Source organism: Perognathus longimembris, chromosome 18, assembly GCF_023159225.1.
Source record: "Perognathus longimembris pacificus isolate PPM17 chromosome 18, ASM2315922v1, whole genome shotgun sequence".
Taxonomy (NCBI): Eukaryota; Metazoa; Chordata; class Mammalia; order Rodentia; family Heteromyidae; genus Perognathus; species Perognathus longimembris.
The window spans coordinates 23,620,120-23,647,618 of NC_063178.1; the positions used below are offsets into that span (position 1 = coordinate 23,620,120).

At 39.9% G+C, this 27,499-nt stretch overlaps 1 protein-coding gene across 1 annotated transcript in view; it reads right to left on the minus strand.

Moving 5' to 3' along the window:
* Positions 1–27,499, minus strand: part of Myo3a (myosin IIIA) — a 138,481-nt gene that overhangs the window by 24,306 nt on the left and 86,676 nt on the right. Inside the window, exons 18-27 of the mRNA XM_048367605.1 lie at positions 25,600–25,747; positions 20,369–20,522; positions 17,847–17,935; positions 15,222–15,351; positions 12,344–12,423; positions 11,549–11,626; positions 8,665–8,870; positions 5,203–5,314; positions 3,444–3,606; positions 124–247 (exon numbers count right to left, since the gene is read on the minus strand). Coding sequence (XP_048223562.1) covers positions 124–247; positions 3,444–3,606; positions 5,203–5,314; positions 8,665–8,870; positions 11,549–11,626; positions 12,344–12,423; positions 15,222–15,351; positions 17,847–17,935; positions 20,369–20,522; positions 25,600–25,747 — 1,284 coding nt within the window. The remainder of the gene's footprint in view (positions 1–123; positions 248–3,443; positions 3,607–5,202; positions 5,315–8,664; positions 8,871–11,548; positions 11,627–12,343; positions 12,424–15,221; positions 15,352–17,846; positions 17,936–20,368; positions 20,523–25,599; positions 25,748–27,499) is intronic.

The following is a 27,499-nucleotide window of genomic DNA, read 5'->3' on the forward strand; positions in this document are numbered from 1 at the left end:
TGCCTAGATGGTTTTCCTAATTCTATTGATTACTCTTACACTTACTATGGTTTATGTGGGGCAAAACAGAATCCTGGCATGATCAGCCCCAGTGATGAGTTAGGAGAAAGAATATCATTATACCTTTTATTTTTAAAGTTTTTCTTGTAGTCAAATTCTTGATTGTGAGTTTGCATGTTTGTTGCTGCTCTGTTTCTCTCATTAAGAATTTCTTTTTTCTGTTTCCTGACTAGATGTCCTCTTGCCGCTGGAAACACACAGACCCACAGTAGTATTAAGCATAGAGGATATGAGGATATTACTACATGAACAGAAATAAGTCATTTCTTATTCTCATCAGTGTCAAAGAAGAACATAAAATTGAAGATGCCAAAATAGAATGAATGAGCTTACTTTAAAAAACAGATTCCTTTCTGTGTCAGGTTGCTTCTTTTTCTTTTTGCAGCACTAGGGCTTGAACTCAGGGCCCAAAGGTTGGGCAGATATTCAACCTTTTGAGCCACACTCCCAGCAGCGAACGCAATTCATTAAAAAGACTCTTCTAGATGCAAGCTGCATCATCAGAATCACTGAGATGTCTTTTATGGATACTTGAAGGGAGGAGTAAATGAAATTCAAATGCTAGATATAGCAGGCATGGTCATTCATGTTTGTAATCCTAGCTACTTAAGAAGCTGGGATCTGGGGATGGGAGTTGGGAGCCCATGCCGGTAAATCCAAGGGACCCTTGTCATCTCCAGTTAACCAGAATACTACCAGAAGTGGAGGTGTGGCTCAAGTAGTAAGAGCAAAGGCGCCTAGAAGAGCCTGAGGCTCTGAATTCAACCCTCAGTACTGGTACACCCCCATGCGCACCTCCATGCGCGCACACACACGCTTGTGCACACACACACAAATTTAAATTTTTGCTTTTTAAAAATTTGCTGCTCTTCATGGGAGAAAGCACATATTATCAAGAGTAAGTGGAACACGTTTTAGCCAGTTACTCTTTTTTTTTTTTTTTTTTTTTTGGCCAGTCCTGGGCCTTGGACTCAGGGCCTGAGCACTGTCCCTGGCTTCTTCTTGCTCAAGGCTAGCACTCTGCCACTTGAGCCACAGCGCCGCTTCTGGCCGTTTTCTGTATATGTGGTGCTGGGGAATCGAACCTAGGGCCTCGTGTATCCGAGGCAGGCACTCTTGCCACTAGGCTATATCCCCAGCCCAAGCCAGTTACTCTTAGGGCCAGGTATATTTCAGATTTCCAAAATTTCACTTTATTTTAAAACATTAGTGTAGGATGAATATATATGCAAATGAAAATATATACATATATATATGTAGCATTCTCAATGTCAGGGTAGCATCCTACAACCAATGTCATGAATATTTCTTCAGATAAAACCAAACATTCCAACTAAGTGGAATGAATATGATTGTACATAACCTCTCTTCATGCAAGTACATGTTTTACCTGCCAAATTTGTTATTACCTCCCCCACCCTCCTACCCCAGCTTCCATGCATTTCAGGAGTGTAGATAAAGGATTAGACCCCAAATCACAGGGGTTGCATTTTGATGTCACCATGAGACATTAACAGCTTAAACTTCTAAAAAAGATAATGGTGAATGTTAGCCGATGGCAGGAATGGGACTGGAACACGAACCTCTCCGCCCTCAGCGGCTCCAATGCCACTTCAAGGCTACACCCCAGTCAGTAAATCACAAACCCAAATTGTGTAGACCTAATCTAGCACCTAAAAATGAAACAGAATCAACTACAACAGAAAATATCTGAGTAAATGGCGCACGTGTGTGTGTGCGCGTGTGCACGTGTATGTATCAGGTTATGAAGTAGAAGACATTTTTTTTCACTCTGGGTGTTGAATTGACTTTTTTTTTTTCTTGCCAGTCCTGGGGCTTGGACTCAGGGTCTGAGCACTGTCCCTGGCTTCTTTTTGCTAAAGGCTAGCACTCTGTCACTTGAGCCACAGTGCCACTTCTGGCCGTTTTCTATATATGTGGTGCTGGGGAATCGAACCCAGGGCTTCATGTATACGAGGAGACCACTCTTGCCACTAGGCCATATCCCCAGTCCGAATTGACTTTTTTGTTAAGTACTGTACCAAGACATGGGAGGCTGTATTTAAATTTATGCATGTTTATAAGAAAAATCAAATATTCTTTTTCTTTCTTTCTTTCTTTTTTTCCTTTTTGCAAGTCCTGGGGCTTGAACTCAGGGCCTGAGCACTGTCCCTGGCTTCTTTTTGCTCAAGGCTAGCACTCTACCACTTGAGCCACAGCGCCACTTCTGCTTTTTTCTGTTTATGTGGTGCTGAGGAATCAAATCCAGGGCTTCATGCATGCTAGACAAACGCTCTACCGCTAAGCTATATTCCCACCCCTCTTTCTTTCCCTCCTTCCTCCTCTCTCTCTCCCTCCCTCCCTCCCTCCCTCCCTTCCTTCATTCCTTCCTTCCCTACTCCTCCCTTTCTTTTAATATGCCAGTACTGAGGCTTGAACTCAGAACCTGGACACCATCTCAGCTTTTTCACTTAAGGCTAGGGCTCTACCGCTTAAGCCAGAATTCTGCTTCAGGCTTTTTAGTGGTTAATTGGAAATAAGAGTCACAAGGACTTTCCAGCTTGGGCTGTCTCTGAACCTTGATCCTCAGATTGCAGCCTGCTGAGTTGCTAAGGTTCCCTGTGTAAGGCAGTGGTGCCTGGCTCCAAGTACGTTTTAATAAAAATTTATGAAATAAAGTATGTTTGTAGAAATTTCCCTAGAGTTAACAGAAAGAAATGGATGCCCTTTAACAAAATAAAATTCAATTAGCTTGTCAAAACTATGGCAAGTGTAACCTTTGGAACAGAGTAGGATAAATCTTATTGTCTGATGAGTTCTAATACTGTAATATGATTTTTGAGATCAAAATTAATTTGATCACTTGCCATATCCTACATAATAGGTCAATTGTGTTTTATTAATCTATGAGAGAAAATTTAAAACAGAAATTGCTTAATTTAAAACACCTAAATATGAAAAGTGTCAATCATTAAAACAGTCTGATTTAGCTTTACTTTAGAGAAAATATTAGGCCCACTAAGCTGCAATGCACATAAAAGCTACATGAGAACCAAAGTGATCCTTAATAAGTTTGAGAAGATATGCCTGTTTTTTTGGGGGGCGGGGAGGGAAGTCTTAGGGTTTGAAGTTAGGGCCTGGGTGCTGTCCTACAGGCTTTGTGCTCAAGGCTAGTGGTCTTTCATCCAAGCTACAGCTCCTCTTCTAGCTCTTTGGTGGTTCATTGGGGAGAAGAGTCTTATGGACTTGCCTGCTTAGGCTGGCTTTGAACCACAATCCTCAGATCTCAGCCTTCTGAGTAGCTAAGATTGCAGGCATGAGCCATCAGTGTCCAGTAAGAAGACATTCTGCCTGGTGGCCTTGTGAGATGTTCGAATGATTACCTGACTGTATCCTTACAGCACTTTCCTTCCTTTTCTCCTGTAGCTTTTTGTATCTTCTTGAACCCAAGAATGCTCTGACATAGGCTTGAATCAATATGAGCTTGTCAATGGCTTCCTTTCGCATGAGATTCAACTGTTCCACGTGATAATATTTAAGGAACACCTTAAAGAAATTGAAATAAAGTTGAAATCAAATTATGGCACCCAGATATGAAGTGGTCCTGTGCTATGCTTCAAGGAACAGCTGAATGCTGAATCTTTTGTGATTTCAGAAATCTACCATCTTTTGCTTCTTTGGCCTGGATATGGCTCTGAGAGTAAAGATTTGATGTTTGAAGGAAATTTTTCTTTGAGAAGAAAGTAGAGAATGGCAAGGATCTTTACCTATTTACAACATGTAACTTATGGGGTTGATGGATGTAAAGAAGTACAGACAATGTTGAGCTCTTTTAGCAAAAATTCAGCACCACATATCTTTGGCTAAGTTAATTTTTATGATTATCTTAAAAAATTATTTTTGCCAGTTCTGGGGCTTGATCTTTGGGCCTAGACATTGTTCCTGAGCTCCTTTTTCCTCAAGGATAGCACTCTGCCTCTTGAGCCATAGCATCACTTCTGGCTTTTTCTGTGATTGGGGATAAGAGTCTCATGGGCTGCCCAGGCTGCTTCAAACTGAGATCCTCACATCTCAGTCTCCTGAGTCGCTAAGATTATAGCTATGAACCACTAGTGCCTGGCATGCTTATTTTCAATTCAGTGATACTCTCCAAATTTAAACATCTTAAAAACTTATCTGTAAGACAGAGGGTAATTATAGTTGTATTAGTTCATTCAACAAACACTGACTGACACAGATCATGTGTATTCCTCTTCAGGGGAGGCAAAGATGAGGAAGACAGGAAACTGCCTTTTGAGGAGTCAGCTGTGGTTGCTGGAGGAAGTAAGGCAGATTTTCACAGACTCAAGAGCTGCTGCAGAGAAAGGAAGGTTGGCTTTGGATCACTGTAAAACCATTATGAACCTTGAGAAAAAAAAACAACAACAAAACCCTAAATGTCTAGAGTGTTATCATCTAAAAGAGATTAGGTTTATCCCATTCTGTAAGAAAATAAAAAGGCTTTTTTCCTTTTCTTTTACTAGTAAAAATCACCCAAAGAGGTTATCGAATTCAACCAGAAAGTCACTTAAATTCAAATTTTAGGACTGATTATGAGACCTCGTAAGCCTTATCTGCATATTTCTTTTAGGCTTCCATTGAAAAATCAAAGGTTGGCAAGTAGAACCACTGGCAAATAGTTCAATGTTATGGATTTTGCTTGAATTCAGTTTTAATTTCTACAGGACCCTAGCTATTAATATATTTAGTCTATTCTGCTGTTGACAATTCATTTAAAATTCAATCTGTTTAAAAAGGTCATCAGTTCTTTTGCACAGCATTAGAAATATTCTTATATTAAATAGTTCTCTCCATGTTAATGAGTTGGAAAGGTGAAGTGGAAAAATACAAATAGATTTAAAATGCTATTCAAATATCATGCAGAACTGGAATGGCAAAGGCTTTTTTACAAGTTAAAACTCCATTTTAAGTTAAGCATGTGTTTCCAGCCATGAATGATGAGATTTCAGCGTGATGGAATTCATCTTTGAGACCATCTAAAAGAACAGAATATGAATACAATGCACATATTTTTAATGTCTCAGCAAATCAAATATAACTGTTCATTATTTTTCCCAGGAAAATTACATGAAAATATTTTACTTTTGTTTTTCCAAGAGCCCAATTATCAAGACCAGCTTTTTCCAAAATGGTGGCACAGGTATCTGGGCTCAATGGGGGTTCTTCACTTGACTTGTAGGAGAGAACATAGTACCTGAAAGTGGGGAAAAGTTCTGGTTAATATTGTACAATGGCCCAACATTTCAGAGTTTGGTGGTCACTTAGTCTTGGAGAGAGAAGGCTCCCAGATGTTTTGAATGTGTGTGTGTGTGTGTGTGTGTGTGTGTGTGTGTGTGTTTATGTGTGTATATGTGTAGGTGGTGTTAGGGATAGAACCAATGGCCTCATGCTTGCTAGGAAAGTATTCACCGTGTCACTGAGTTACATTCCCAGCCCAAGACTGACAGATTGAATGCAAGGATTCCTTTGGTCTAGTCTAGTATAGACCAATTCCTGATGGATACAAACTTAAGATTACTAGATCAACCTATTTATATCAATGTGAAAGTTATTTTCACTATTGTGATTAGTTTTCCAATGCAGAAATTCCCCCACAAAAATTGTCCTACAAAACCAAAACAGAGACAAAAAAAATAAACTCATGAACAAAACTACCAACTTTAAAAGTTAAAGGTACCCCTCTCCCCCCTTTTTATTTTGGTGAGCATTAAAAGCAGAAGGATTTCAGAGACAGAAGTAGAGGAAGACGTTTTATTTTTTTATTCTTACTTTCTCATAAACACTAAAAACTGACCTTAAAACTGGGTGAAGGGGTTTAGCTCTCCCTAACCTCCCTACCACTCAATACACATTGTCCAACACTGTTTTTCTTTGAGGAATACTTTGTGTATCACTGGAGTTTTCACTCTTGCTTTAACCCATCAGTCTTTGAGAGAAAGAGAAAAAAGCCATGAGGACATCAAGCAGAATGACAGCATTTATTGGGAAGGAGGAGAATGAAAAGAACAAAAGCCAGTTTGTCCTTTCAAAGTCTTGTGCAAAAAGACAGATTTGTACTTTTCAATAGTCCCTTACTTTTACTTGGTGTCTTGGGGTGAGATTAATCTGATGCCCAGTGGGAAGAAACCGGCAAGTATTGGTAGGTTTTGAAATTGGACAGTGAAATGCAGGACAGATGGGCTGCAGCCTTCACCTTTGTAAGCTTTGGACAAATCACACTAATTTCTTATGTAGCACTTTTTTTTTGGTCCTGGGGCTTGAATTCTGGGCCTGGGTCCTGTCCCTGAGCTCCTTTTGCTCAAGGCTAGAGCTCTAACACTTGAGCCATAGCACCATTTACAGCTCTCTCAGTGATTAATTGGAGATAAGAATCTCATACACTTTTCTGCCTTTGAACTTTGAACTGTGATCCTCAGATCTCAGCTTCTTGAGTGGCTAGGAATACAGGCACAAGCCATCCGCATCTGGCTTAAGTAGCACTTTTATGACATTTGTTTCTATCCATAAACTTCATCTATGATCTCACATATTATCTCAGTGCTCATAGATGGATGAAAAATGGATATTATTTATTACCATTTTTATTTTCAAGTTATGGAAAATAAAGCTTGAAAGGTATAGAAATTGAAGAACTTTGAATGAGCTTCAAACCTAGGTTTGCTGACTTCGATGTACTTATTTATTCCACTATCCTGTATCAATAAGCTCTTGCTTATATTCCAACTCTGAGAGCCAAGCCGTTGTGCATGGGTACCTAGTGGAAATGAGAGTTTCCCCATAGATTCTTAGTTTAAGAGTCCATCTGAAATAACTACAGTAACAACGCCAGGCTATGGTTTAGATCTTCAGTGTTCCTCAACCACACATGTGTTGAAGATTTCTTCCATTGAGTGGTACCATTGGGAGGTGGTGGAACCTTTAAGAGGTAGGACCTAGTGGGAGGTGTTCAGGTCATTGGGGCTGTGCCCTTGAACAGGATATCCGAATGGAGCCCTTTCCTTTTCTTCTTCTCATTGCTCCCTGGATCCTGAGAGGGGAGTGGTTTTGTTCTGTTACATAACAGGATGTATTATCATAGCCCCCAAAGCAATAGGGCCAACCAATCATGGACTGGAACTTCAAAACTGTGTGCTAAACACACACACACACACACACACACACTCTCTCTCCCTTCCTCTTCCCCCTTTCCCCCCCTCCCTCTCTCTCTCTTTTCTTATGTCCATCAATGGGCTTGAACTCAGGGCCCTCAGTACTGTCCCTGAGTGTCTTTTGCTCAACGCTAGCGCTCTACCGCTTGAGCCACAGCGCCACTTCTGGCTTTTTTTGAGTGATTTATTGGACATAAAAGTCTCTTAGACTTTCCTGCCCAGGCTGGCTTTAAACCACAATCCTCAGCTCTCAGCCTCCAGAGTAGCTGGGATTACAGGTATGAGCCACCCATGCCCAGCTCTTTTCCCTAAGTTGGCTAACCTAAGGTATTTGTTAGAGTGTTAGCAATTTGGCTTCACATACCTTAGTGTCTTGTGCAAAGTAGGTTGATATTGCACATCTTCTCTTAACATTACTTTCTTATCACAAAACAGAGTTTATAAGGGGATAGACAAAAGGCAAGAGGAAATTTTCACCCTATGAAAAGGGTTAGTTAATGCTAAGGCAGGACAGAGGAGAATTACTTAAGTCCTATTTACACCCCTATACAACCTTCACAAATCATCTTACCTTCCTAATAGTTCAAGCCAATTTGCACGAGTGCTTTCAAATGAGTGAGAGTAAAGAGCTTAGCCTTTTGTTTCTGAAACTCCAGAACAGCAATCCCTGTGTTTTGTACACACATAGATTTTCTCCTTCCTCTTCTATTATCGTGTAGTAATTTGCTATTTGTAATAGTTCCTTTGAATTTCAAGAATATATGATCGCTTCTGACTTTCTAAATAAGTTAGTTACTTCCAACTATAGTACATCAACACATTCAACTCTCCTTATGGTCCATGCTGTAAAACCATGGTGACAGCTGAAATTATGAAATTAGCCTGGAATTGAAGATGCTTTTTTCATATATATTTGTCAGTTACGGGGCTTGAACTCTGGGCCTGGGCGCTGTCCTTGAGCGCTTCAGCTCAAGGCTAGCGCTCTACCACTTGAGCCACAGTGCCACTTTCGGTTTTCTGGTGGTTAATTGGAGGCAAGAGTCTTACACGGACTTTCCTGCCCGGGCTGGCTTTGAACCACAATCCTCAGATCTCATCCTCTGGGGGAGCTAGGCTTACAAGCATGAGCCACTGGTGCCTGGCTCTTTTCATAATTTTAAGTCACCTAGACCACCCAAATAATTCCTGCCTCAGCTTGCTTCCTATAATTGTTCTTAAGAATCTGAGTTAACTCACTTTAGTTACATAGTGGAGGATTTCATACACGTGTACAGTGTATTCCAATTTGTCTCACCCTCGTCTATCATGCTCCTCTCCTTCGTTTCCCCTTCTCAAAACAACTGGAGATTTTTATAGACATGGTATAACAAAAGCTTAAATAAAGAAATCCACATACCGCTTTATAAAGTTAGCAAATAGTATCCGATGAGAATATCCCAGCCTTCGGATTCTTGCGGTTTCTAGAATGCCTGTGCAGCGAAGCTGTAGCAAAACTTTCTCTCTGTCATATTTTCTTGCCTGACGTTCATTATTGGGTTTGATGCAGCGGACAAAATGAGGTTGGCCCACTACCATTTTAGACAACAAATCCATCAAAGAATACTATGATTGGCAATAAATAAATAGAGAAATAGATAAATTTCCTAATGTAGCAAAGAAAAATGTACAAGGCTAAGATTTAAAATGTAGTTGTTTCAAATGGAGGGAAATCCAATTAAATGGAAGTTTTTCTTACAGTACATTTGAAAAATTACAGTTTAACTTATAAAATGTCCAAGGGTTGACTTGGAACTTGTCTATTAAAAACACTCCTATAAAACTCTTAGGAAAATTTTAAATATCAGGTAAAGTTATTTCTGATGTCGCTTATAATTATATCCTCTCAGGCAAAATTTGCTGTATTACAATATTTAGGCACACAATCTGGTTAATTTAGTTTACATACAAATTTCCTTCTCCAACTCCCCTTTCAGAGAAAGTATACAAGTAAACACTATCAGACTCATCTCCTGGCTTAAAATAAAGAGAAGTTAGCTTAATATGTTGGACATAAATAATAGAAAGAAGAAAGTTGATAGCCACTCAAGTATTCTGTATGCTCTAGTTTGATCATTATCTTATTTATTTTAAGAGCTTTTTTTTTTATTAACATAGATATCAAAACTGTGTTCTGCACCAGCACCTTATAAAAACAGTAGCTGATTTCTGGGAAACTTGAAAAAGCCCACTGTCTTGCTTTTGTAGCTCATTAGAAGTAGAATCCCACAGACTAGTATCTCAAAGACCCAGGCCCAATAGATTGGCAAGTTACACATAACTGTTGAGGACCACACCTCTTTTATGGTTGGCAAAGCTGAAATCTACAGTCACAAAGCCAACCTAAAGCAAATCCTGAAAGGGGACAGTGAAGCACTTGAATGAGACTCAGATGTGATCTTTTAAACAGCTGGGGGTCGGCCCCTTCTGGAGACCCTGGTCATCACATCTGTCTTTGAGTCCTCATCAGTCACCATTCCTTTATTCATGCAAACACCTGCCAGGCATTGGAGATCCAAAGCTGATACAGCTTTCTTTTGGATCTTACTGCGATTTAGGCACTGAATTTGGATTTTCTCAGGGACTGAAGCTGTGACCTATGTTGCTTCTCATCTGCACACACATTGCACATTAAATTGTCTTCTATCATGATTAACTTTCACTTGGGGATTAAAATGATTTCATGAATTTCTCTGGCTCAAACATACACTGTCTTGTATTACCAACAGTGGTGACATCATCATCACCAACAGTGGTGTGATAATGGTTTGGATAACTCACAGCAAGTAAAGAAGCTGGGTGAGTGTTGATGGAGGCTCACACCTGTAATTCTAGCTACTCAAGAGGCTGAGATGGGAAGATTGCAGTTCAAATCCAGCCTGGGCAGGAAAGTTCATGAGACTCTTCTCTACAATTAACAACCACCACCAAAAATAATCTGGAACTGGAACTTTGGCTCAAGTGGTAGAATGCTATCCTTGAGGAAAAATAGCTCAGGGACAGAGCCAGTTCTGAGTTCAAGCCCCAGTACTGGCATAAAAACAAAAACAAAACAACCCCCCCTCCCCCAAATAATCTGGCTGTAAATTCTTTCAGGGAATTCTCTGCACTGCCTCCAGCTATTAAAAAAAAATGTATCAGCCACCAATACAGGATGTGTGTGTGTGTGTGTGTGTGTGTGTGTGTGTGTGTAAGCAGTACACAAGGAAAACTGAGCATACTCTATGAGCTTAGAGTTTATAGAGTATTTGACATAACCATCCACATCATTTAAAAAGTAATTAATAATTCTACAGAGTACTGGATATGGTCATTGATTATCATACAGTAAGTGTATTCTCTCACCCTTTTAAATTATATTAATGACAACTACCAAGTAGTTGGTGGGATTTTCTTCATTTTCATTTCCTGGCCAATATAATTTTATTAAAGAAGTAAACAAGAACTCAGACCAATCCCTAAAGAGGGTCATCTCCCATCCTGACTGAGGCACTAAAGTTGCTTTGGTCCTATGCTGTGTGGTTCCCTTTGTGTTACTGTATCTCTGATGACTGCCTTTCCTCTCCGTTCTTTTTTTTTTTTTTTTTTTTTTTTTGCCAGTGCTAGGGCTTGAACTCAGGGCCTGAGCACTGTCCCTGGCTACTTTATGCTCAAGGCTAGCACTCTACCACTTGAGCCACAGCGCCACTTCTGGCCTTTTCTATATATGTGGTGCTGAGTAATTGAACCCAGGGCTTCATGCAGATGAGGCAAGCACTCTACCACTAGGCCATATTCCCAGCCCTCCTCCTTGTTCTTATATTGCCTTCTATCTGTCTCCTGAGGGTGTGAAAAGAGGTACAAAGGAGTGATGGATGCTCAACCTTAACTCCCACACCTAGCCTAAAAATCATTCAGGAAGGGAAAGAGAGCTGGTAGCTATCACCGACGCATTAAAGATCCCCTTAGGATTTAGTTTAGTGAAAATGCATTTGGAACTGTGGAACAAATTTGAATGGAGGCTGACTTCTGTTAATATTACCATGGGACACAGTGCTTTTATGAGCAAAATATCAAGACAAATCAATCCATAGATGTTTGGCAGTGCATTCTAATCGATCCTGTATGTAACGCACAGGGAACGGGCTACAATTAACATTCTCTTTTGCTAACAGCACAGTGGTATTTGTTACTAGCTTTTGATCTGTAACTCATTTAGAATGATTTTACCCCAAAGCACAGCACATCATAATTTAATAGCTTACTCTAAAGTACGATGCAACTGTTTGTGTTTTCATGTTGGTTGTTTCGCAGGCATGATGTGTGGCTTCTTCCGTTTCACCCTAAGGAGACCAAGGAAGATAGTGAGGCCTCAGGCCCTGAAAACTTTAGGACAGACATGTAGTGCTTAACATTTTCCTTGAGGCTATTTGAGTCTATCCACTAAAATACATAAAGCCAAATGTGTGTTTGATCTGTCCTTAGGGTAATTGCTTAATTGTTTTATTAGTTGCATTGGTTTTCTGTTTGTTTGTTTGTTTTTGGTGTCAGTGTTGGGCTTGAACTTAGGGCCTGGGCACTGTCTCTAAGCTTTATTTATTTATTTGCTCAAGGCTAGTGCTCTAACTACTGCTGCTCTAACCAGCTTTTGTGGTGCTTAATTGGCGAGAAAAGCCTCAGGGGCTTTACTGCCTAGGCAGCCTTCTAATCAGAATCCTCAGCCTCAGGCATCTCAGTAGCTGGGATTACAGGCATAAACCAACGGTGCCTGGCTCCGCACTGGTGCTCTTGATTGTCCTTGTGTACAATATGAACATTAAAAAAAAAATCTTAGTCATGATGTAACATTTACAATTAGCTTAGAAGAGTTAGGAATGTAGCAGAAATGCATGATTGTTTTAACCACTAGTAGTAATGTGAACATAACAAATATCTATTTAAATACAAAGAAGAGCTCAACAAGAAAAAAACTCAGGAGAAGCAGTTTACTTTTAAGAGCGTGCCAATTTTGCCCAGGGTTAGATTCTAGACTTATCATGATAAGAAGTTCATTTTCTTACCTTTGTATGGTTCATTGACTTTTCCAAAGTCTTCATTTGATAGTTTATTGCATTTTTAGTTTTAGAAAGTGGCAGATTACCTATAGGATGTTAGATAAAATTATCTTTAATGGCTAGATGATTTTCCTCATTTACTTAAGATAACCACTGTCAATCCAGAATAGTTAGGCTCAGATGCTTGGATATCTTCTTATTGAGATAGTGACAAGGTAATATTATGTGAAAATTTACAAAAATTCTTATATTCATAAGAAAATCTCTTTAGCTTGGAAAATAGAAAAAGCAGTGGTAAGAGTTGAATTTCCTGTCCATGGGGAAAAGAGATGAGCAGACTATCATAAAAGGAGCAACTTGCTTCTTGTTCTTTTGTGTTACATGACACCTGAATTTATTTTTTTCTTTAACTCAGTTTAAGCTTTACAAAAATCTTGCAAAATATTATGATTTTACATGGGGTGCAAATCAAGTGTGGCTGAGGGCAATGGGTATATTCAACTCAACATTCAGAAATGGGTGCTTCATTTGAGAGACCACACAAATGTCCACCACCAAAACCATAGGGTTGGAAGGCAGAAAGATGTGGGTTTGAATTACACCTGCCATAGTTGTATTACCGCTGGATCTGTTACTTAGTTCTTGATCTGTGGCTGAAACCATCATATGTGGATAGTGATGACTATCTCACAGAACTCTGGTAAAGTGTATATGCCTGGTTGATCCGCCCCCACCCCAATCCAGGTGTATATTGCTCAATAGTAATATTCAAAAAAATATCTCCCAAGTTCAGAAAGATTATTTTTCATCTCATTCCTTCTCTGAGGGAATAGCCAGGAGCTAAAGGTTGTTGACAAATCTTTTCTATCTTAATTGTTATAAATGGCTGGATCAGAGATGATGTGGCAGGAAGGGACTCTGTTTGGAATATAACTGGCAGGTCCTCTGATCTTCATCCTTTCCTTTCCTTCCTTATTCTGGAAGAAGGGCTGAGGTGGGTGTGTAATGATTTTCATGCTGGGCTAAAGCTACCCACTGCTCTGGTCACTTTTCAAAGATGTACAGAGTTAAAGACAGATTTTTTTTTTCCCTGAGAGCCAGCTTCAGGAATTTTATTTATTTATTTATTGTTGGTTATCAGAGCAGGTTGTAGGATAAAGACTTTAATTGGGAGAAATTATCACAGACTTTCAGAAGGATGCTAAATATGCCATGCTAGGAACATTAGTGACACTAGACCCACTACTTCACATTAAGCATATAATTCAAATTTGAAGTTTTTCTGCAAACTAAAAGAGCAGAGGGAACTTAGTAAAATACTAAGAATTTCACTTTGACAAAATTTAGATACCAGTCATCCAATTATTTGATAAGAAAATAAATAAAAAATCTTTTAGCTTGTTTTTGTTTGGTGGTGCTGGGGTTTTAACTCAGGGCCTTCCACTTGCTCAATAGGCATTCTATCACTTGAGCCAGAACCTCCAGACATTTTTGCTTTCATTATGCTTTAGAATAGGGCCTTATAATTTTGTGTAGGTTGTCCTGGACTATGACTCTACTATTTATAACTCCCACATAGAAGGCATGACAGGTGTGAGGTGAGATCTTGTATGGTTTTTGTTCTGGCCACCCTCAAACTGCAATCTTCTTGATCTCCACCTCTTGAGCAGCTGAGATTATAAGTGTATGCCATCATGCCCATTTTAAATTAATCCACTGTGATCAATAGGGACTAAAATCAGCAAAGATCCTAATTTCAGAAAATACATCAACTTTGCTTGAATCACTGATCTGATGAACAAAACTCTGAAAAAAAAAGATCACAGCATCTGTACCACAGATACATCCACATCTGTATTACTGTACCATGGTTCTACAGCATCAGGTAACTGTGGTACATTTTCTTTTTGGTGAACAGCAGATCTAGAGTCCATCTTTGAAGCTGTGTAGGCAAGGGACCCTATAAAAAACAAAAGAACTCGGGCTTCTGAGCCAATTCCCAACATACCAGCAGGACATGCTGAACATTTAATGTCGCACCATCCCATCTCTAAAAGCAGCTGACCTATGTGAAAGCCATTAAATTTTACTGCTTACATGTTTCATTTATACCTCATTAAAATTATTTTAGAGAGTGCGGAGAGCAGTTTAAACTCCAGAAAAAAAAATCTGCCCAAACTATATTTTTCAATGTAAAGGACAGGCTGGTTACAGTGGGATGAAACAGTGGTGTGATTTTTTTTTTAATCAGTCATGGGGCTTGAACTCAGGGCTGGGGGTGCTGTCCCTAAGCTTTTCTGCTCACTTTGAGCCACAGCTCTACTTCTGGTTTTCTGCTGGTTAATTGAATCTAAGAACCTCTCAGACTTTCCAGTCTGGGCTGGCTATGAACTGTGACCCTCAGATCTCAACCTCCTGAGTATCTAGGATTATAGGCTTGAGGCACCAACACCCAGCAATCATGTATTGTAATCATGTTAATGTTTTCACCAATGAAAATGCCAACTAAGTGCTCAGAATCGTGAGGGATTCTCTAAAGGTCGGTCATGCCAGGAAAACAGCAGGTAAATCTGAAGTCTTTTGAGAAGGATGAATTTCTTTTAGAGAGTTGCTCCATGCTAGCTTGGAGACTACCATGTTTTCTAGTGAGTGCCTCAATCACTTTTCATTAATGATGACCCAGATGCTTCATATTCATTTTGATATTGTTCTCAGATGATCTGGGGCATTAATATTCATATCCATCTAGGTTATGAATACATGAATGTTTAGTGGGTTGAAAAGGAGACAATGAATTGAGGATTCTGGCCATGGAAATTAGAGAGAGAACTACCATTTGATGGGGCTCTGAGGACCCTTCTTCAGTTAAAGGAGATTGCCTTACCTGTTTTGGTCAGAGGGTGGCTGACAAGCTGCTGGATCACACTGTTTTCTGAGGATCTCAAAAGGAGTACAATGTTGGTTGGAAGAGTGTCCCTATTTTTAGCTAAGAAGCCACTGGCACTATAGAGGACCTGTTGATAAAGGATGCTGTTGTAAGGATCATAGTGGTACCATAGCTGTTGTCATCATTAACTGATTTAATGAGACCATGGTCCATGGTGAGTAATCGGGACACAAACATCACACAGCTAATCCCTTACCATGTGCTTTGAAAAATGACTCAGGACCCACTGTGATGTTTCATATCCATAGTCCTAGCAATTTAGGTGGTGAAGATGGGGGGAGGGGTTGAAGTTCAAGGCCAGCCTAGGCCAAAAGAAAAATGTTGGTGAGATTCTGTCTCAAAACACAAGCTAAGAGTAGTGGCATAAACCTGCAATCTCAGGAGGTATTTGTGCTGATATAACCAAAGTGATCTGATTGGTGTCATTACTTGGAATTTGCTATTTTCCTTTTTCTTATTTGAAGAGTTGGACAACATAAAAGAAGCATTCTTATTTTTAGGATAAATGATTCACCTGTACTGAACTGGCCATGACATTTCTTTATCTTAGCAGTGGAGTCTAACCCCTATGCAATTTGTGTTTCTAGAACTTCTAAATAATTTTAAGAGCAGTTCAAAGATGGATGTTATTCATGACTTCAAAAGGATCGTCCAATAAGGTTATTGTTATGGGTCCCAGAATTCACATCAAATATGCTCTGCGTCTATAGTGAGAGAGGGCCATGCTGGACCCAGCAATACTGCAGTTGTCTGAAAGTCAGGAGGCGAGGACTCCTCAGACACCACTGCCACCAGGGGTCACCTTGACCTTGGGCTTCCACCCTCCAGAACAGAACAGGACAGAACAGAAATTTCTGTTGCTTACCCAAACAGCCAGTGCTATTTTTGTAATGATCCCAGTAGCAGACTTGTTAAAAGCAATGGAATAAAATGATCATTGCTATTTTTTTCTTTTGGGGGGCTAGTGTTAGGGTTCAAACTCAGGGCTTTGGGAAATGCATAGCTAGCTTTGTCAGCCAGTGCCATGGCACTTGAACCCTACCTCCAGACTGTCTTTTTGCTAGTTATTTACAGATGGAGTCTCACCAACTTTTCTTCCCAGGCTGGCACTGAACTTTGCTCTTCCAGATCTCAGCCTCCTGAGTAGCTAGGATTACAGGTGTCAGTGAGTGGCACTTAGCTGCCCATAAGGAATTAATGGATAGTTAAAGGAAGAGGCTTTCTTTGTTAAGTCATATGCTAAGAATCTATGATAGAGGGCTGGGGATATAGCCTAGTGGCAAGAGTGCCTGCCTCAGATACACGAGGCCCTAGGTTCGATTCCCCAGCACCACATATACAGAAAACGGCCAGAAGCGGCGCTGTGGCTCAAGTGGCAGAGTGCTAGCCTTGAGCAGGAAGAAGCCAGGGACAGTGCTCAGGCCCTGAGTTCAAGGCCCAGGACTGGCCAAAAAAAAAAAAAAAGAATCTATGATAGAGGTTATAGTTGGAATGACTTAGGTGTATGATTTTAATAATAAAAGTCAGTGGACCATTACTCCCCAGATGGACTAAAATGCAAGAGATTTTGAGTTCTTTTACTAGTTTTATGTTTTCCTTACTTTATCTATTATATCTTGACTTGAGCAGCTTTGTAGTCTCCCAATGCTTACAACATCATTGTCAACCTGTGGGTGCATGGACACCTATCTGAGGCTAGCTGGGGTGTGCAGATTTCTCTCAATCCATGAACATTTCTTCCTTCCACACTGTAACACTGTATCAGGCAGCTCCATCTAAGTCTATGTGGGCTGGCTCAGCTATAGCCTGGCCCATCTCTAAATAGGAGGGAAGAGGAACAAGGTTGCAGTAGAGAGAGACATTTAAGTCTGAAAAGGTAAGTTTATATAATCTCAACTACTGTCTTAAAAGAAGACGGAAAAAAAATAAAAGTAACCATTACTAGCTATCATTCCCAATTGGATCTAATGATAAAGATGGGCATGGCCATTTCTTCTTTTTCTTTGATTTTTTAAAAAATGAGAATTTCTCCCAAAAAGTCTAACTTACTTACTTAATTTATTTATTGCCAGTACTGGGGCTTAAACTCAGGGCTTGATACTCTTCTTGTGGCTTTTTCACTCAAAGTTTGTGCTCTACCACTTGAGCCACACTTCCATTTTTGGATCTATTTTACCTGCCTAACTAGAGAAGAGAGTCTCAAAGACTTTCCTGCCCAAGGTTGGCTTTGGATCATGATCCTTAGATCTCAGCCTCTTGAGTAACTAGAATTATAGGCATGAGCCCCTGGTGTTCAGCAACTCTAATTTTGTGTTTAGTGAAGCAAGATAAGGATATATTGTAACCCTTTTCAGGATAGATGGTAAGAGTGTCCCTTGCACAACGAGCGGTCTCCATACTGAGTGGTTAGCAAGGTCAGGCAGATGGTAGAAAACTGGTCAGCAGTGTCGGGATTAGATGTGAGTGTAAGGAGATGGCCATCTCCGTATAACCCCCAGGCATGTCTTAGTATTGGATGAGAGACTAGAAAGAAACTCAGTCATACTTCTTAAAAGTTCTTACCTTTCCTGCATAATGGTGGATTCCAAAACTAAGCTCCATTCTTTTAGGTCTCCAAAAGTATTGTGATTTCAGGTTACCTTCAAATTTTTCTGTAGAAGAAAAGATGCATTCTAGTACTAAGCACGGTAGGTGATCCTCAAAAGATATTTTACCACTGTAGTCTGATTTACGTGTGTGTGTGTGTGTGTGTGTGTGTGTGTGTGTGTGTGTGTGTGTGTACGGATACTGGGGCTTGAATTCAGGGCCTGGGAGCTGTCCCACAGCTTTTCTTCACATAAGGCTGGTGATCTACTACTTAAGACACATCTCCATTTCTGCCTTTTATTTCTATTTTTTTGCTGGTTAATGGAGGATAAGTGTCTCATGGACTTTCCTCCTGGGCTGGCTTTGAACTTAGCTCCTTAGATCTCAGTCTCCTGCATAGCTAGGATTATGAGTGTAAACCACCAACCAGTCAGCTCCTATTCTCAAACCTGAGTGTGGGTCAGAGGCAGTCTGAGTCTTGAGTCCCCACCTTGAGGTTCTGACTCTGTGTCTGAGGAAGAAGCCAAGAATTCACAGGCTGTTTTGGTTATGTAAGAAGAAAAATCAGATCATAAAGGCAGTTAAGTTTCTCTAATGATTTTCACCTATTCAGACAACTTGTTATTTCATGTCCTCGAGGGAATATATTTTGATACCAAGTGTCTGCTATGAAATGATTTTCCCCCACAACTTTGGCTTTCTTTTCTTTTCCGTCTATTGCTGTCCAATTGGAGAGGATCAGCCAATCACATGGGACCAGAAGGAGCAACACCACAAACACTGAGGATTAGGCTCTGCATATCACCACACCCCAGCAAGAAAGCCCTTTATCAAGAAAACTAACAATAACAATTGTTGGAGGGGTTGTGGCCAAAGGGGAACCCTACTTCATTGTTGGTGGGAATGTAAACTGGTTCAGCCACTCTGGAAAGGGGTATGGAGATTCCTCAGAAGGCTAAATATAGAACTCCCCTATGACCCAGCAGCCCCACTCTTGGGCATCTACCCAAAAGACTACAAACAAGAACACACTAAAGCCACCAGCACAACAATGTTCATTGCAGCACAATTTGTCATAGCTAAAATATGGAACCAACCCAGAAGCCCCACAGTAGATGAAAGGATCAGGAAAACGTGGTACATATACACAATGGAATTTTATGCCTCTATCAGAAAGAATGACATTGCCCCATTCGTAAGGAAATAGAAGAACTTGAAAAAAATTATACTAAGTGAAGTGAGCCAAACCCAAAGAAATATGGACTCTATGGTCTCCCTCATAGGGAATAATTAGCACAGGTTTAGGCTAGTCACAGCAGAGGATCACAAGAGCCCAATAGCTATGCCCTTATGAATGCATAAGATGATGCTAAGTGAAATGAACTCCATGTTATGGAAACAACTGTTATATCACTGTTGTAATTACTTTCAACATGCCATGTGACACAGTAGCTTCATTTATTGATGATCCTCTTGTATCTCCTTCCTGTGGTTGTCCCTGCACTATCACTGTATCTCATCTGAGTACCCTGGAAACTGTATATACTGGTATCAGAACTAGGAAAGTGAAAGGGACTATCAAAATCAAGAGACCAGGATAAAAAGACAAACGACTTCAAAAGCAATACTGGCAAAACCATTTGGTGTAAAGTAACTGAACAGCTCATGGGGGAAGAGGGGAAAGGGGAGGGGGAATGAGGGAGGAGATAACAAATAGTACAAGAAATGTACCCAAGGCCTAACGTATGAAACTGTAAAAAAAAAAAAAAAAAAAGTAAATAAGGGAAAAAAAGGGAATCTACATTTTCTTCAAGTACTTGTTATTCATGATGAATCTCTCCCATCAGCAAAATATAGTGTTCCACATTCAATTATGACTTTTTTAGTGATTTGAAAACCCCAAAGTTTTTTTCCTTCTTAAATTTAAGGAGGACCTTTCCATTATAAATATTTTTGGATGATAATCTCCTTAAATACATTACACACATCTTAGCCTTCTCAAGCAGAAAAAAATGAATATATTAAATCTTCCTGCAATGACTCAGGATTATTATCATGAGCATTTATTAACGTGCTGTGAATCTGGAGGTTATTAAAGTATTTGAGGCTATTTGCCGCCGTTAAATAAATGGTTAGACCATCACAGGCCTGCTAGCTACCTCTTTTCAAATTCTAGAGCTATCTTTCTGCTTTCCTTACCGATTTCTAATTCTGGGCTGGAAAATTTCTAAGGTTATTTTTAACCTAAGATTTTATGGTTGGGTTCTACCATAAACAGAAATTCAGCATCCAATCCTGCTTAATTCTGCACTAAATATTTTACTTTTTAAAAATAAATGTTCACTGGTCTAGGTATTAATCAAAAGTCTTTTCTTCAAGTGAGTTTTACAGGCTTTATGACAGCTATTTTCACACTGATAATTGAAAACAAAAAAAATCACTCAGAACAATGTGATTGTAGTCATAAGCCATGTAGTCCCACGGGGTTTAGAACTTACCAATGAGAGTCTGGTCGGTGGCATTGGGAAATCTACTTTCTTCATCAAGTAGAGACAATAACCCCATGGGCTTCTGCAGAAACATATCTAAGAGAGGCCTGTTATCTTCATATTCAATAACTCGAGCATCCACATCCTCATTCAGATATTCATTCTAGAGCAGGCCAGGAAACAAAGGAGAAGCTCACTGAACACTGTGTGGACAGTACTGAGCTTGTTAGTAATCATCAAGATTCCTACTTTACACACATTATAATCAATTGCTCTCTCTGCCATTCTATGACATACCATTTTATGTTTCTCTCCAAAGAAATGCTAGTTCATTAAAATCAGCACTGATTATACTCAAGATAGTATTTAAAGAATTTCTATGCTCTCCTTTAGAAGTACAGACATTTCAAGTTTTGAAGAATATGTTGTTAATAAAAAGTTGGAAGATCCTATCCCAGAATACATGGAATATGAATTAGAGACACTCTGGGGTTCGCCTTCCCCCAGTGGGTCTTCTTAAGAACTCTTACCTGACTTCGCAGGTATGGCTTCAGACTTTTATGCTATGAGGATGGAGAGCAGCCGGGCACAAGAGCAACTCGTGGATTATGGCCAGGGACACAGCTCCACATCTGGCTCTGTCACCTGGCCAGTCACATGATTACCGTAATTGTCTTACTCTATAAGCTTCCCTCTTCTCATCTGTTGAAAGGGCCCATAATCCCTATCTCATGAAGTTAAACTACGTGGCCCATTAAGTAATCCTAGCTACTCCGAGGGCTGGGATCTGAGGATCGAGGTTCAAAGCTAGCATGGGCAGGAAAGAGGGTGAGACTCCTATCTCCAACTAAGCACCCAAATGCCAGAAGTAGGCTGTAGCTCAAATGATAGAGCACTAGCTTTGAGAAAAGAAAGCTCAGGGATAGTGCTCAGGCTCTGAGTTCAAATCCCAGCACCGGTTACCCTACCCCCCCCCAAAAAAAAGAACAATGACCCATGTCTGTAGTTAACAGTGTCAACAATTACCTGAGGAAACAAAGACAATGATCTCAGCTTTGTTGCTATGACTTTGCCTTCATACTGCAGCCAGGACTTAATAGTGACGGTTGGTATAGGAGTATCTCGGGTTTTCAGGTGGTAAAGTAATCCCACACCCGCACCCCTATAAACATAGGGGTGACTGCTGGTCCAGGGAGCATGTCCTAAACTACTCACAGGTTTAAATCCCAGGCCATTCCACCATGATTTTTACATATACTTTAATTCATAAAACATATTGAATGAAGTCTTTATAATAAGGCAGCCTTGTGTGTGATAAAATGATGTCTAAAATAAGCTTCACCTGTCAGCAGATTTCAAATATAAGTTGGGTGATAACACAAGGTGAGGTGTGGTAGATGCTGGCTATAGTATGCTAGCATTGCTTCCAAAAAAAATGCTTCTTGCAACTTTAGAATTTAGCAAACTGCAGTTCCAGACATCTGATGAATTAAAAAATGTAACTGCTATGATAGAAGCCTATTAAGCTGAAATCTTTTTTTTTTTTTTTTTTTTGGCCAGTCCTGGGCCTTGGACTCAGGGCCTGAGCACTGTCCCTGGCTTCTTCCTGCTCAAGGCTAGCACTCTGCCACTTGAGCCACAGCGCCGCTTCTGGCCGTTTTCTGTATATGTGGTGCTGGGGAATCGAACCTAGGGCCTCGTGTATCCGAGGCAGGCACTCTTGCCACTAGGCTATATCCCCAGCCCCCATTATACTCTTAAAAAAAAAAACACAAACCCTAACTTAAAATTACAATCCTTTTTGGAGCAAGTCTTATCAGGATACATTTTATATGCCTTGTACAACTAAAGTTTGCAAATAAAAGCCATTATAACCCTCTGGAAGAACTTTGACTTATTCTGATTTTCCCCACAAGTACTTTTATCATCCATTAATGCACTCCTTCTTTCAGTGGAAGTGATAGGAAAGTTCATTAGGAAGTAAACTTTTATTTATTTATTGCTAGTCCTGGGCTTTGGACTCAGGGCCTGAGCACTGTCCCTGGCTTCTTTTTGCTCAAGGCTAGCACTCTGCCACTTGAGCCACAGCGCCACTTCTGGCCATTTTCTATATATGTAGTGCTGGGGAATCGAACCCAGGGCTTCATGTATACAAGGCAAGCGCTCTTGCCACTAGGCCATATTCCCAGCCCCGGAAGTAAACTTTTAATAAAGACTCAAAGTGGGGAGGGAGGGTCATCTCTGGGGACAGAATGACCATTATTCTTTTTTTTTTTGGCCAGTCCTGGGCCTTGGACTCAGGGCCTGAGCACTGTCCCTGGCTTCTTCCCGCTCAAGGCTAGCACTCTGCCACTTGAGCCACAGCGCCGCTTCTGGCCGTTTTCTGCATATGTGGTGCTGGGGAATCGAACCTAGGGCTTCGTGTATCCGAGGCAGGCACTCTTGCCACTAGGCTATATCCCCAGCCCTGAAATCTTATTTCAAGGGTGTTATGAGAAAAAAGTGTAGTGTTAGATTTTTTAAAAATCAAGTTAGGGATTGAAGCCAGGGCTGTATGACTGCTATCCAATACTCTATTACTAATTTATACCCTCCTTATCCACACATACAGAAGTGCTAGTTCATTAAAATAAGCACTGATTATACTTGAGATTATATATATATGTATATATATATATATATATATATATATGTTTGCTGGCTAATTGGAGATGGAGTTTAGTGGACTTTTTTCCTTCCTTCAGTGGTTTTGAACTGTAACCCTCCAAGTCTCAGGCTAGGACTATAGGTATGAGTCACTGGCATTTGACTCCAAATTATATTTTTGAGGTAAAACAGAGTCTAATGCATATGAAGGAAGCATAACTCTTAGTCTAAATGGTGGAGAACCTGAAAGATGTTCAGTTTGTTTGCTATAAGAAAATAAAGGCAACGTCTTGAAATTTCACAGCCTTTTCATTTGAAGGTAACTTTGAGAGAAGTCTGTAAACCTAGAATTGTTTTGTTGTTAGACACAGTATGCTGACAGCATATAATAGTGGAAATCAAAACTGCAAAGTTCAAGAGAACTTTCATATGCCTCATAGAGAAAGTTCACAAGGTTAAGGCCTATAGTGATATATTTGTCATTTCTATTTGCTTGTGTCAAAATCCACTGCTCGCTTTTGTGGCAGGCCACATGGAGCAAAAATGAATAACTTGGTAAGCAATGGATTTCTGTTAGAGATGCTTGTAGTATTATGGATTATGGATAAACTACAGAGAAAAGAAATACTGCTATCCTCAAGTCTAATAAAGGACTTAAAGTATGATTTTAGTTGAGGATGTTGGAGTAGCTATTTCTTTTATTTTTTTTTAAATAAAAGTTAGTGTTGGAACTGGTGCTGTGTCTTAAAGTGGTAAAGTGCTAACCTTGAGTGAAAAGGCTCAGAGACAGCAGGGCTGGGAATATGGCCTAGTGGTAGTGTTTGCCTCACATACATGAAGCCCTGGGTTCGATTCCTCAGCACCACATATATAGAAAATGGCCAGAAGTGGCGCTGTGGCTCCAGTAGTAGAGTGCTAGCCTTGAACCCCCCAACCCCCCGAAAAAAGCTCCCCCAAAAACCTCAGAGACAGCACCCAAGCCTTGAGTGCAAGTCTCATGATCAACAAAAAAAGGTCACTTTTTAGTGTTACTTTGTGTGTGGTGTGTGTGTGTGTGTGTGTGTGTGTGTGTATGTATGTGTGCTGTGGGGGGGGGGGGGCTTTGCACATGCGTGTCAGTCCTGGGACTTGAATTCAGAGCCTAGGAACTGACTATGAGATTTTCTGTTCAAAGCTAGTGCTCCAATGCTTTGAGCCATAGTTCCACTTCCAGTTCTCGTCTCACAGACTTTCCTGATCAGGGCTGGCTTTGAACCATGATCCGCAGATCTCAGCTTCCTGTATGGCTAGGATTATAGGTGTGAGCCACCGGTGTCCTGCTTGGAGCAAGGTTTTAAGGGCTTCCCTCCACTGCTTGCTTTTCATCTTTATGAGGGATTCTATCACATTAGGATTATGGGAGGGCACCAAGGGCTAGGTAGAGAAGGAGAATGGAGGAGAAATCAGGAATATTTGATAGAATCAGATCTCGTAGATGAGAGAAAGGATCGATAAACATCCATTAAATCTATGCCCTATTCTTCTTTTTTTGCCATAAGAAATGTCGAGATTTAAATATTTTCTTTTGTGACCACTATTTTTCACATAATTTTCAGAATAAATTCTCTGTAAGCCTAAAGATTTTAAAGATAAAGAAGCTAGGTTCCTCTAATTTATCTCAGCCTTAAAGCATTAGTTTTAATCAGTAAATACAAAGTGAATAGTATAATTAGGTGACAAATGGCATACTGAATAGTATTAAATATGACTTGTACAATTAATAAAATAATTTAAATGATCTTCACATGACATTTTTTTCTTGCCAAATGGAATTCAAATGAGTCTGATTTTCTTCTTGGAGGAAGAATAGTTTTTGAAGCTGAATCATAAATTACACATTGTGCTCTGACAAAATTACTGTTTCGTGGCACTTGAATCAAACCCATTATCTGGTGTTCTGTTGCTTAGCTACGAAAATTCTGAAGTTTAATGCATTTTAGATGGATATTGAAATTTCAAGAATTTCAGCTCTGCATTCTATGGAAAGAGAAAACTGTGGGATGCATTAGTTCATTTAAAATCTTCAAAGGAAATGTCATTGTTCTCAAGGACCTGAACTTGCTAAGTTTTGGAGAAAAGTGCACTGATTTCTAAGGAAGGATTCTTTGCATCTCATGTGGAGTCACACTATGCTAAGTGTTTTGTTTGCTTACATTTCTGTTTTTACTGTGGGTATAGAGAAAAGCAGATTCGTGTGTGTGTGTGTGTGTGTGTGTGTGTGTGTGTGTGTGTGTACTGGGACTTGAGCTCTGGGTCTGTATGCTCAAGGCTAGTGTTCTACTACTTGAGTCACAGCTCTACTCCAAGCCTTTTGGCGGTTAATTGGAAACCAGAATCTCATGGGTTTTCCTGTCCAGGCTTGTTTTGAACCTAGATCTTTAGATCTCAGCCTCTCAAGTAGCTAGGATTACAGGCATGGGCCACCAGTGCCTGAGGTTTTGGTCTTCTTTTAAAAAAAAATGTTTAAGGCTTTAAAGGTATGGTTTACATACTACTTTGTACAATTATGCATTACAACATATACATGGATCTTTAGATTAAGTACCTGGACTTACCTGTTCCCATGCAAACACATGTTGATTGAAGTAATACTGAATTTGTTCATTTGCAATGTTAATGCAAAGCTGCTCAAAGGAATTTTTTTTGAAATGTTCAAAGCCAAATATATCAAGAATGCCAATGCTTAGCTCATCATCATTCTCACTAGAAGAATTAAAAAAGTATTATTATTTCCCTAGGGAATAATGCAAAGAAGACTATCTCAGAGGTTCTGTTTGTGATTCAGCTAAAAAAAAATGACTCTCAGGACACACACACACAAACACACACACACACACACACACACACACACACACAGAGAGTAAATTTCTCTTAATTGAAAAAAACCCAAAAGCCTTACTGGGCACTAGTGGCTCACACCTGTAATCCTAACTATTCAAGAGGCTGAGATCTGAGGATCATTCAAAGCCAGCCCAGGAAGAAAAGTCCAGGAGACTCTTATATCCAATTAATCAGCAAAAATCCAGAAGTGGAGCTGTAGCATTAAAAAGGAAAGCACAAAAGCCCTTCTTAGTATTTAGTATTTAGGGAGTGTAGAGTATCCTCAGTGTTGTATGGGGAAATGAGTAGGAAATTACCATTGAAAATCAAAGGGTGCTCTCAGTGTTTGGGGGAAGTGACTGTACTGGAAACGCAGAAGGAATGCTTAGAAGATACGATAGGCCTTCAAAAGGCAAGCAATGCCTTTCTGAATGTTCTATTTTGAACAGATGGATCTAAGTGTATGTGGGTATATGAGGTCGGATGTCTGCACAAAGGTTTAGGCTGATGTAGTCAAAATTATTCCTTTATAATGCTTTTGCCACATTGGATTCCACTGAGATAAACACTGAACTCATTAGACAATAAGGTGTTAGAGCTCAGAAAGATCTTTGCAATGATTCAGCTCAGGAATTTTCAGAACAGAATCTGCTACTGGACTTCATGTCATATTTTTGTGAGTGTTTATAGATGTGTCCGTTTAAAAAAATGGAGTAAAGGAAATAGACAGTGGCTGATCTGCCATTTAACAGTGGATGAGATAGAGACCCAACTTTGGGCTCTAAGACTCGGATAGCTTTTAACAGTACATCCAGTACCATAGTGTTACTACTTAGCATACAGATAACTTTCAGCACACCACTCGTTCTGTTGGGACGAGCTAAGCATGAAGATGCTACCTAACAAAATGAGGTAAAAAAAATCTCTAAATCTGTATACATTATGAGGAATAGCTGTATGCTGGATATGCCATATACCAAACAATTCACACGAATGTCTGATGTCATCGAGATAACCAAGCAGAACTGAAAAACCACGTTGACCATTAAATCCTAAACTGGACTGTGACTTGCTGACTCAGTTGATATAGGACTGTTGAGCACAAAGATATAGGAACAATTCTGAGTGGCAGGGTTAAGAACATGGTGGAGAATAATAATGGGTACTCTCAGTTTAACTGGTTAACTGGATACTATGGTGTGGGAATTATTTAAGTGGGAAAATAATGAATTGCATTTTTTTGGTGAGTGTGGGGCTTGCCTAGATGCTGTTCCTGAGCTCTTTTGCTCAAGGTTAGTGCTCTACCACTTTGAGCCACAGCACTACTTCAGGTATTTGAGTGATTAATTGGTAATAAGAGTCTCATGGGGACCTTAGTAGCTAGGGTTATAGGTGTGAGCCACCGGCACAGGGCCTATGAATTGTGTTTTTTAAATGTATGCATGTGTGAATAGGGTTGTTTGTGTGGTAAATATCTCATCTTGCATTCCCACATGTACAATTTCTAAAATTTATGCTGTTTATAGCTGAAGAAAGCTTTCAACACAAATACGGGGGTTTATAGCTATGCAGAGCCAGTCAACGGTAGCTTCGGTTATATTTATTCCTAAGATGAAATATAGGAAGACCACAGGC